This window comes from Pongo pygmaeus, chromosome 11 (assembly GCF_028885625.2).
Source record: "Pongo pygmaeus isolate AG05252 chromosome 11, NHGRI_mPonPyg2-v2.0_pri, whole genome shotgun sequence".
NCBI classification, from domain to species: domain Eukaryota; kingdom Metazoa; phylum Chordata; class Mammalia; order Primates; family Hominidae; genus Pongo; species Pongo pygmaeus.
In genome coordinates this window covers 89,774,650-89,787,092 of record NC_072384.2, presented here as the reverse complement: position 1 = coordinate 89,787,092, position 12,443 = coordinate 89,774,650, and the positions used below count along the sequence as shown (strand labels likewise).

Genomic DNA, 12,443 nt, shown 5'->3' with positions numbered 1-12,443 from the left:
ATCTGTCATGTCCGCCCACGAGTGGCTATAAGAGTTCAGCTGGTTTCTCCTAGTACCATAAAAGCTCCCTTATTTATAGAAGACTTGCTCCTTCATCCACCTATGACTCAGTTAATGCTCCCAGGGATGCAAATGGCCACCAGGCACTTCTTTTTTAGGAAGATGTAGTGTTTCTCTTGAGCTTTGTTCATTTAAACTTCTCTGTGACACAGGTCTTCAATGAGTTTAAAGACTACAAGTTTTTAAAATTATGTTTTTTCCCCTCATTGCTACGCAGATAGCAATGGTCTCTTGAAAATCTGTGTACATCATTTTTCTCTTGCCGAAAGGTTACACTCCATGTCTTATCTATCATCTTCAAACTCCTACCATCTTCAAACTCAAACGTCATCTTTTCTGAAAAACTTGCTAACCTCTCTCTAGGCAGTCAGTGGCTTCATTTTGTCATTATTCACTCACCTGTGTTCCCCACTAGTCAGTAAGTTCCTAGATGACAAATATAATGGCATGCACTGTAGCTCTAGACAGAAGGAAGACAGAAATCAAGAGGGCAAAATATAAATGTGTATATGAAAGTAAAAAAGAGATACCTGTTGATTTTTAAATATATGTTATGTATCTAAGACTACATTATACCTAATCTGTATATTGATAAATTATTGCTTCAGCACCTAAAAATATCCTCTGAAAGTAAAATGAGAATTATTGAGATGGAGTTTCACTCTTGTTGCCCAGGCTGGAGTGCAATGGCACAATCTCAGCTCACTGCAACCTCTGCCTCCTGGGTTCATGTGATTCTCCTACCTCAGTGGGATTACAGGCGCCCACCCCCACACCTGGCTAATTTTTTGTATTTTTAGTAGAGACAGGGTTTCACCTTGTTGACCAGGCTGGTCTTGAAATCCTGACCTCAAGATCTGCCTGCCTTGGCCTCCCAAAGTGCTGGGATTACAGGCATGAGCCACTGCGCCCAGCCAATTGAGATTAGTAAGAATTATATGTTTGAATAAAACATACTTATGGAAAAGTCTTTTCTGATTCCAAATGAACCCTGTCTCAAAAAGGAAAAAAAAAAAAAAACAAACAATAAGAAATGTGCTTCCTTAAAAGTACCAACTAATACTGGCCAATAATAGGGAGGAGGCCCCATTATACTATCATGTTTTACAAGAAAATCATTCAGCTCTCTAACTTTAGCACGTCCTACAAACACCAGAATTAAACTGCAGTGTTGTAATATGCTCCCTGTTATATTTTTACATGACCCTATGGCATGCCATTTATTATAATGGCAGCTATTTATATTCCTAATGTAAAGGTATGGTTGCTTGAATATATCAGAAAGTTTTCTTAAAATATTTAAGGAATAAAAGGTCCATTCTTAAATTAAGATGAAAAGATCTTTTAATACATGCACAATCACACACAGTAGGAATTTACAAAGAACGTGATGTTCTGAAACTCTAGTAACAGGGTAGGAAAATGATCAGAGCTCTTTAAATACTACTTTTGATATATGAGAAATTTCTAAGGCAGAAGTACTGGGAGATGTTAAAAGAATTTTACCAGGAGAGTAAATCAATTTGGAAAGCTTAATACTGATTATCTAGGGTAAAGGGAATAGAAGTGATGACAGAAAATGATAGGACTAAAGCTAATAATTTACTCCATGTTCTTGGTACAATAATTTAAAAGATAGACTTATTTCTATTTTTCTTTTTAGTTTAAAAAAATGCTTTAAAATGGTAGTGAACAGAAGGTAAGGGCAACTTAGGGTGACATACTGTTAAACACATAAATCATTTTAAATGGCTGAATTAATCCATAAAACAAATATACACCTAGAAAAACCAGAGCTGGAATTTCTAGTAAACTATTTTTAAACACTGTAAAATATGTTTTTTAGGCTGGGCACAGTGGCTCACACCTATAATTCCAGCACTTTGTGAGGCCGAGGAGGGCAGATTTCTTGAGGTCAGGAGTTCGAGACCAGCTTGGCCAACATGGCAAAACCCTGTCTCTACTAAAAAAAAATACAAAAATTCACCAGGCGTGGGGATACACACCTGCAATCCCAGCTACTTGGGAGGCCAAGGCACAAGAACTGTTTGAATCTGGGAGGTGGAGGCTGCACTGAGCCCAGATCACACCATTGCACTCTAGCCTGGGCGACAGAGTGAGACTCTGTCTCAAAATAATAGTAATAATAAAAAATTATGTTTTTTAAAGGAGTAACAAATTTTCCAATGCCTAAATAAAATTTTGTTGTAAGTTGTTCCCATACCTACAATTATACCACCCACAGGTATCATTATATCAGATGACATGAAGAGTAAATGCTAAGCAGGGATGTTCACCTCACAGCAGAAATTAGTCCAAGAACCCTACATGTACAGGTATAAATTAGGATGGTTGAACTGTAATTTTATCTTACGCAGAAAATATTTAAATGGAAGCTAAATGACAGCTGGTGAAATGTGAGTATGTGATTCAATCACTCAAAACCTATCAGCACTAAGGCAATGTAAATATAAAAGGCTTCTGAAAGTGTTTGTAGATATATATAATATGTCCATCTAGAACAACTTAAAATTAAGACTTTAACTTTCTGTTTTCCTAACCAATCAACTATAATTAGGTGAAAAAATTGAGTTATGAAAAGCAATTAGTAGTTTTGCAACTACTGATCTTCTAAGTATTTATTCTTGTTTCTTGAGATAAAAGAAATATACTAAAGAAAGTTAAAGTTCATTTATTGACTACAGAAATTCCTTAATATGAATACCTGGTCTCACTTAAGGTAGAAGACTGAGGTCAGCAGGAAAAGGAAAATCAACAGCAAAAGGGCAAAGATCAGATGGATTCCATATCTAAGGATTATTTCATAGTTCCCATGGAGATGAATAAAGAAAAGCATGAGAAGTATGAGTGATGCAAAGCCATTGGCCATCCAGATTAGACTGGTCACTACTAAGACAAAAATAAATTCCTTTAAGTTTTATAAGGCAACTAGATTACTTCAAAGTACTCTACTGGATAGCCACTCAAATATCTCCTAATGGTTTCCTAATTTGAACTCGTAAGAACTGGGGTCAGAGTATTTCTAGAGAGGAGCCATATTTTAAAAATGCCTTTTCTCTGTCCTAACCTTTGATATATAGTAAAAGAATTATAATCTATTACTTTTAATTAAAACATATATAATATTTGTATTATTCTACATCAAATAAAATAGTTGTTAGACTTGAGCTCATTTTCATTAACTGAATAAATGAGGAAAAAATGTGCATTGTCCTAGGAGTTTCTATTAACTCTCTCCTTTATGTGGCACAAAAATATCAATTCCTAATGGGCAAAAGTAATCAGTAATTAAGCTAAGGATTTACAAAATAAGAGAACGAGTGAGAGAATTTGGTACCAGTATTAAAATATAAGAAATTTATATTTTATACATGAAATGAAGACAGAAGTCATTCGGAAAAAAAATCCAATAATTTAATATTAAAACTGAAGGAAAAAAAACACAGAAAATATACAGAATGTACTTTGATAAATTACAATGAGGGAACACAAAATTAAACATGAATTTACAACACAAATCGGAGAAGCAGAAGGATAAACAACAACAACAAAACCCACAAGTCCCTTTTCAGATCTAATAATTATTTTGAACATGACTCTAAAGAGGTAATAGCTTTAATAGTCTCTTAATCACCCCATTACTAGAAATTATTAAAAAAAGATTAAAGGAGATATGTGAAACTGAAGCCTAAAGAGATCTTTTTTACCTTTATAAGTAAATAGTTTTTAGAGAAATTTAAACACCTATCAGCTGAATGTAGTGGCTCACATCTGTAATCTCAGCACTCTGGGAGGCCAAGGCAGGTGTATTGCTTGGGCTCAGGAGTTCGAGACCAGCTGGGCAACACAGCAAAACCCTGTCTCTACTAAAAATACAAAAATTAGCCGGGTGTGGTGGTATGCACCTGTAGTCCCAGCTACTGAGGAGGCTGAGGTGGGAGGATAACTTGAGCCTGGGAAGCAGAGATTGCAGTGAACCAAGATGACGCCACTGCAGTCCAGCCTGTGTGAGAGTGAGACCCTGTCTCAGGAAAATAAAATAAAATAAAAAATAAAAACATAAGATATCAATTAAAATGTAATAATATTACATAAAAGTATATAAAACACTAACTACATTACAAGTAGAAACAATATGTATTTGCTTCAAAGTAATATAGAAAGGGAGGAAATGGGCGAGGGTATTACATGAAAGAACTTTAGCAATGAGTTGATAAATTATTGAAACTGAGTGATAAGTACAGTAACTTCTTATGCATGTTTGAAGTTTTCCATAAATAAATAGATTTTAAATTATCTATTTAATCATATCTTGATGGTATGGTTTATTACCACTATTACCAAATCAATTATGTTTTATATATTTCAATAAAATATTAATCTTCTTCATATATGAAGATGACACTGGTAATCCAGCACTGGTAAAATAAATACTCTTAGTTTTTACAGAGGAGTAACTAGTCCATGGAAGTGTCCAGTCTCTCATACAGTTCCTTTTGAGAACAATTCTAAATATTTAAGAAATTGGTGGCTAGAATAAAGGCTGAATGTTTACTTGGAAGTTAACTAGCCTTTATCAGGACCAAGCCCAAAGCAATACAGTTCCTTTTGAGAACAATTCTAAATATTTAAGAAATTGGTGGCTAGAATAAAGGCTGAATGTTTACTTGGAAGTTAACTAGCCTTTATCAGGACCAAGCCCAAAGCAATACATTTGTATTCACGGAGTAACTTCTTTTTTTTTAAACCAATAATTAAGACAGAAAAGGTAAAGAATGTTTGTATACAAAGCTACTTTCTTACCTTGAGCAAGATGTGAAGGTTTCTGAGAAAGTATGTGGCCACTGCCATCTAAAACATACTGGGTGCTAAAATTATCAGCAGCCGTTCTTGTTGTAATTAAAACCTGGGGGAAAAAAACATCTAATAAAACTAACACTTCAGATATTGCAATAGGTTCATTATCAAAGATTTGAAATGATTATTGCATAATATATTTACTCAATAGTGTATTTTACCTAATAAACATTTGTGACCAGTTCTTTTGTAATATTCCTTAGAGTTACATGAATAAGCAACAGGCCAGCTTGTATTTTTTTACGTTGCAAATTACTGTTTTGAGTATTTCACTTTATTAAAACACTCGTACACAAACAAGTATACCTCAAATGCCATTTGTATTGTATGCATTATATGACTTATGTCTGTAAAAGCAAGTACTTCAACTGTATTAAGGGAACTTGCTTTTTAACAGACTATTTCCATAAATTTGTTGGTAAATGAATAGTTCTTTGGTAAAGTGATCACTCCCTCCCCCTTCTTTATTATGTGTAAAACTGCACTTCTGTATTTCAAGTTTATGGTCCAAAAAAATTAAATTATATATATATTTACAGATATTTTTTCTTACAACTGAGCTTTAAACTCATTAAGCATATATTTTTTATTAATTAAAAAAATCTTTAAAATATGTAAGCATAAGTCAAGAAGACATTTCATTCAGCATGAAAATATTTCCTCAGATGTTAGTCATAGAAATATATATTTTAAAGTGTCTGCCCTCTTTTGAGCTAGCTTCATCCTGTTTTCTATTTACTTACCCCATGAGGTAGGTATGAAAGTACAACAATAGTAAAATATGCCATTGTCAGAAAAAAAAACCAAAAAAACAGTGGGGAGTGGGGATGCTGGCAAGGAAAGCATAGGGAAGAAGGTAGCCTCCTCACACGTCTGGTGAGCCAATGATGACCCAAAATTGGGAGTCATCTTTCTTGGCCATCTTTATACAAAGAGCTGAATATTCTAAAGTAAATCTATATAATTTAGACACCATAAGAATCCAACCCCACTGCTGGAACTCATCTGAATCCAGATGGGTCTATATTTGAAGGTTCTGTCACCCTGCCCTAACCAAGCAGATTTACTGTAGGGCCTACAGCTCTGTGGAACATGTTGGTACCATGCAGGGAATATCAGAGCAACAAAAAGAAACGGCTTCTCCAGCTCACAGTACCAGCAGAGGACGTTAGATTCTCTCTGAAAATAGAAGTCTATGAAACTCTTACTAGGGGCACTATGTCAAGCTGCTATTACTGTGATACTATGCCCCAAAATAGCAGAACCTAAAACAAAGTTGTGAGCTTCTGAGTACTCTTAAGGGATCTACTTCTTCCAAAATACATTCCATGGTTCAAAAACAGTGTAATTTAGAGGACAGAAAGTGCTAGAGATTTTCTTTTCTGTGCCTAATTATTCCATAATTATCCCTTTAAAGACAATTCTACATTTAACCAACTGCTCTTCCAAAATGCTAAGGTCAACTGAATTCTATTTCTCTACTCCAAAGAACTAGCCACCTGACCTAAAGTTGGTGTCACTGAGCAAAGGCGGCCCTGGAACTCTGAGTTCCAGTACTAACCCTGCCAGTGGCTTCTAGATGGTCCTGAATAAATGATTACACGGATCATCTTTAAGGGAAGGGTGATGATAAGATGAAGATGATGCTAATACTTTATAAGGTTACATGGGATTTTGTTTTAACCACTTCAAAGTATCTTACAAGGTATTAATTTGCTCATCCTTTAAACATATATACTCCAGTCTAGACGAAGAAACTGAAGTGCTAAAAAGCAAAATAAGACCTTAGTGCTCATAATGTAACATTTATGTTAAAATTTAAAAAAACCCTCTATTTTCCAACATTAAAATTTTGTAAAATTACAATTTGTAGAATACTATGAAAATGTATTTAGATATGAAATGCTTTCCAATTCATGGCTAAAGACAGTAAAACATAAAGCAAACACATAAGTGTACTTCATAAATTTATGAAATACAGTGTGTTCCACAGAGGAAGGAAAGGGAATTGTATTTCGAGAGTTTGTTTCCTTATATGACCCTGTGTCCGGAGCAGGAAACTCTTTTTTGGACCAGGCACAGGTTCAGAATTCATTAGCTGTGCAGGAGCTAGCATTTGAGCCTGCAGTAACTCCACCATCAGGAGCATCTCTAACAGTACACACTATTACTGGTGATTCTTACTAGAGACACTGAGGAATGGTGGCAGAGAGTGAATCTAGTGGTGTCAAGAGAAGAAATAAAGAAAACCAGTATTTTAAAAGGAAAAGTTTTACAAGTCCTTAGAGGACCTTGGAGGCTATATTAGTTGTCAGTTATTAAAAACTGACTCTCTGGTCCAGTTTACTGAGTTTCAAGAAATCGCAGTATCATTACAAAATTAAAATTACATAAAAGCATTTAAACTTCAGATAAACATAGTTTTTCTTCAATGTTTAGATAAAAAGTAAAGAAAAAACTTAGAATATATCCTGATAATTCAGGTAAAAATCCTCTTGACAAAAATTCATTTAAGGTAATTATGATAAAGCCTTTTGAGTTTTGGGGGGGCTAACTTTTAGATGAAGACCGACACAAAAACGAGTTGAAAACGCAGGGTCTTTACGATTCAGGTCAAATACAGACTTTTGCCTGAATGGCTGAAATGTTTTCTTTTCTACATGTGAGTATGCCTGCCTGCCTGCCTGCCTGTGCAAATACTGTGCACTAATTAAAGTACTCTGACTGCAGGACTTGTTCCCAGATACCCACTATGGGGAGCCTACCAACAGGGAGATCTTGGCCCTGGCTTTTCTCCTAGCAACAGAGTTCCATCATCTGTGACCAAGCTGCATTTAGGAAGTAAAATATTCCAACTGCTTCAAAACTTCCCAGACGTATTTTGACTAAAGCTCTTCCATCACAGCTACAAAAAATATATGAGACAACCCTACACTGTGGAAAAGGAGTCAGGAGTCCTTGGCTTAGAACCATCATAATGACACTAGGGGCTTCCCCTGACCCTTTTATAGTATGTGGGCCCACAAATAAGTGAGTCCCAACTTCCATCTTCAAAACAAAATGACTCAGCTTCTCATTCTGCTCCTCTAAGCCCTGGAGGCTTAATGTGAGGTGATACAAAAACAAACCTACAGATCCTATATTATCACATCACAAAATTATGTACAGTTGACCCTTCCACAACTCAAGTCTGAACTGTGCAGGTCCACTTAACACACAGATTTTCTGCCACCAGAGACAGCAAGACCAATCTCTCCTCTTCTACCCTTTCCTGAGCCTACTCAACATGAACACTTAATGAACAGCTTCCACTTAATGAATAGCAAACATATTTCTCTTATAATTTTCTTAATAACATTATTTTCACTAGCTTACTTTATTGTAAGAATACAGTATATAATACATGCAACATACAAAATATGTTATCTTCCAGTCAACAGGAGGCCGGTCAACAGTAGTTAAGTTTAAGAAGTCAAAAGTTACATGTGAATTTTTGACTGCATAGCAAAGTGGTGGGGTTGGGGGGTCTGCACCTCAACTGGGTGATATTCAAGGGTCAACTGCATAATGAGCTTGACAAGGCGAGAATAATATTCAGTACATTGTAATCATTTAAATGGTGGATGAATGAATCAATAAATGTAAATGTTATGCAGAGGATGACATTTATTCTTCTGAGGGAAAAACGAGAGAAAAAAATGAACTAACACTACAGAATGAAGACATTTGGTGAGAATTAGAAGGAATTTACCTATGAATGGCTATTACATTTTAGAAAGGATTTCCCCAAAATGTGGAATAGCATACATTGAATGCAGAGGTGAAATACTGTTTGCAGAGGGGAATAAGCAAGTCTAATGATCTTATCCAGATGCATACTACTTTTCACATACAAGTCCAAAGTAGAAATAACTTGCATCTGTATGTACACAATATTCAAGACACTGTAAGATGTATTATTGTATTTGACCCTCACTTGATAAATGAAAAAAAAAAAAAAATTCTCAGAAAACTTAATCTGACTTTGGCCTTTGGCCAGGGCTCCTATTCAAACACTCAGGATTTAGAATTAGGCTTCTGACTCCTACTTCAGAATTTGTTCTTTAAGAAAAAAATAAAATAAAATAAAATAAACTGTTCTATATTTCTAAAACCAGCCTCCATGTAAAATCCAGTTCAAAAATGTTGTTAGTTTCTTAAACATTTCTTTGATAACACATATAAAATATCAACCTAAAAAGAAAAATATTTTGTCTTTTTTATTATGTGATAGGAATAATACACACTATCTTTATAAAAATTTTTATGAGACGGTCAAGACAGGATTTTCACTCTCTCTATTTCAACCCAGTCACTGTGCTTAGTAATTAGTACCAGTAATTAAACATTGAAGATGACAAATTTCTCAAAATTATTGCTCTACAAACAATAAATTTCAAGAAGTTATGCTTGCTGTTATGATTTTAAAGAAAACCATTACCAGTAAATTTGTGTCAGTTGCTGATATACTCATCACAGATCATGAAAGCAGTAATTCCATTTTAAAATACCAATAGTTTACTCTGTAGATATAAAAAGAATGCCTGCAGGGCACAGTGGCTCCTGCCTGCCAGCAATGTGGGTGGCTGAGGCAGGAAGATTGCTTGAGGCCAGGATTTTGAGCCCAGCCTGAACAAGAGAGTGAGACCCTATCTCTACAAAAAAATTATAAAAATTATAAAACAAAACAAAACAAAAATAATGCTTTACTTCTTTGGACTGTTTAAGGTTGGAAGTTATTTTATAATTGACAAATTAGGAAAACTGACCATTCAAGTATATAAATAAAGAACATAGAATTAGATGTATTTTAGATTTCTCCAGCCAATTTTGCTGAAAGTCTAACTTAATTTTAATAACATTTTTTAAATAAACAGAAAGTAATGTCAACAACTAGAGTTATAGGTGATGGCTCTTTAATAGTGTGCCCAATTATGTATCGATCCACTGAGCCTAGGACGGTTTACAACCCTATGACTTTAAAATTATATGCATCAGTTAGTTTGGTAGACAAAATAACCAAATTACTAATTTTTATTGCATTCACTGTAATTTTCATCTAAAAAGTTTCAAAATAAGCCAGTCTTGAAAATATATTTTTTCTATATATGAAACCTCAATTCTTTCTGAGTGCGGAGGAATATTCGTTAAGTTTAAAAAGTGAACTCTTTTCTCCCAAAATGCACCCATTAAGTCTTATTTAAAAATATTTATTTTTAAATGTAACTGACTTCAGCAAACATACCTTACTTCCTGTTTTTCTCAAATACTATTCACAGTCCTCCCATATAAGTTTCAACTTGTCTACTCCTAACAACTTATCTATTGAACTTAGCACTGCAGGCCTGGGTATATTTGTAAATAATTTAATATTTAATATGGAGGTATTTTTAAACTTTATAAATACATTTCTAATCATGCCAGTAAAGAGGTAATATAACCTACCACGGAAAATACATTACTGAAAGGCATGAAATTAGGACTGAACTCTGGGCTTTGCCTTGAACACACAATATATACCTGAATAGGTTACAAATTTCATATTTCACTGTGTACAATTCCTCTGAAATCAACTACCTAGCGCAGCACCCTGCATGCAGTAGACAATGAATATTACTTGAGTATTAGAGACAGTGTTTTGAAGTTGAGGTAAGAAGACTTGGCATTTGGCTTCAAAAGACCTCAGTTTCCTCATCAGTACTATGAAGAGACTGAAGCACAGAAGACCTACATTGTAGGCTGGCTAATCCATGAAGCTCATTCTGAGATGGAGATTAGTGAGCAGGCAGTTTATTGGGGGGTTCTCTGGGATGATCACCAGTGGGCATAGGGCAATGTTGTCTTGAACTGGGACGTTTATAACCCCTCAACCAGTCACTGGATTCATTGGATGCAGGTTGCCCTGCATGACTTGGGTAAGGCAGCTGTCTTCAGCTGCGGTAAGGGCAAGCTCCAGATGGAGACTCAGGGGTGAGTCACCAACACTCTTGGCAGCTGGAGGCTGACTGCTCAGTCCTGAAGTGGGGGATCTAGATGGTGTACTAGGGTCCCCTACTACTATAAAAGTTCCTTCCAACTAGCTCTGTATTTCCTTTAGTTTTCAGGTACAATCAAACCTAAATCATCATCAAAAACTCTGTGCCAAAATAATACATACCATATGATTTCACTTATATCAAGTTCAAGAACATAAAGAACTAATCTGTGTTGACAGAGGTCTGAATGACAGCTACCTCTGAGAAGTACTGACTGGGAGTGGGTATGAGGGAACCTTCTGGGGTTCTGATAATGGTCTAAATCTTGATCAGGAGTACACATATGTAAAAATTCATTGTGTTGTTAGTGTAGGTGTGTGTGTGCATGCATACACACACATCTACATGTGGTTTTCCCAAAGACTTGTAAGAAAGGAAACTCCATAAAATACTGTTAATGTTTTCTAAGATAAATGCTTGGCATTGCAAACATTTTTTTTTAAACTTTATAGTTTTCCACTATTGTGATACTTTGACAATTCTTTTGTAATTCTGATGAGCAAAATTATTTTATCTATACTCAAGGCCACTTGAGTGCCTCAAAATAAAACAAAGACAAAATGATAAACTTGCCTATCAAGCGGGTTTAAGTAATCAAATAAGGAAACAAGATAGAAAGTGACCAATGGACAAAGACTTACACAACTGCCATCTAAACTCAGAACTACAGTGAAGATTTGAATAAATCATACAGCTCATGTGAAACCTTTTTCTAAAAACCAAGTATAGTGCTGCCACCTAGTAGGCAAAGCTAATTATGACTAATTTCAGCTCTGAAGGGTTACATATCTATCTTGCAGAAAATACAGAAATGCCAAATTATCTTTTTTGACACAATAATCTACCAAATAAAGCTTAAAGCCTGTCAAGTTTGAACGACAGCTAAAAAAAAAAAAAAAAAAAAATCAAATACTTACGCTCTAAAACAGAAAAAAAAAATGACTTCTAAAGTAGCCACTGACAGCTAAACAGTACTGGCAGATTCAGAGGTTCCCAGATGGAAACCTCATGCAATTTTAAAGACAAACTCTTTGTATAAGATCCAGGGTTGTGGATTCCCATTTATAGTCTTGGGGAGAAAAATGGACAATGCCCAATTGAACCCTCTAGTCCCTCTTCCCCAAAATCTATTTGAAGGCTCTGTGAACTCCAAATAAAGCGAGTGCTGAGGAAAATAGAGAAGTACACAGTGTGCTAGATTTTGGACAGCGGTTTTAAGAGTACATGTAGCAATTTCCCTTTAATGATGTCTAAACATCTGGATTCTAATAAGCAAGGGCCCCTAGTCCTCTATGCTCCAACAGCAAAATCTTCCACTTAAACTTCATCTCCTTTGCAATTTCTCTGGCCTACTTAAGACATCATGTTACACAGCCAGAAAAGCCCAAAAGTAAAAAACTGAACCCAGAGGGTCACCAATTTAACAATGGT

General features: G+C 35.1%; 1 protein-coding gene across 20 annotated transcripts in view; it reads right to left on the bottom strand.

Moving 5' to 3' along the window:
• PMS1 (PMS1 homolog 1, mismatch repair system component) overlaps positions 1-12,443 on the bottom strand; it is a 131,444-nt gene that overhangs the window by 104,470 nt on the left and 14,531 nt on the right. For all 20 annotated transcript variants that reach the window (XM_063647707.1, XM_063647715.1, XM_054479380.2 and 17 more), the window contains one exon: positions 4,885-4,987. In XM_063647707.1, the coding sequence (XP_063503777.1) occupies positions 4,885-4,987 (103 nt within the window). The remainder of the gene's footprint in view (positions 1-4,884; positions 4,988-12,443) is intronic.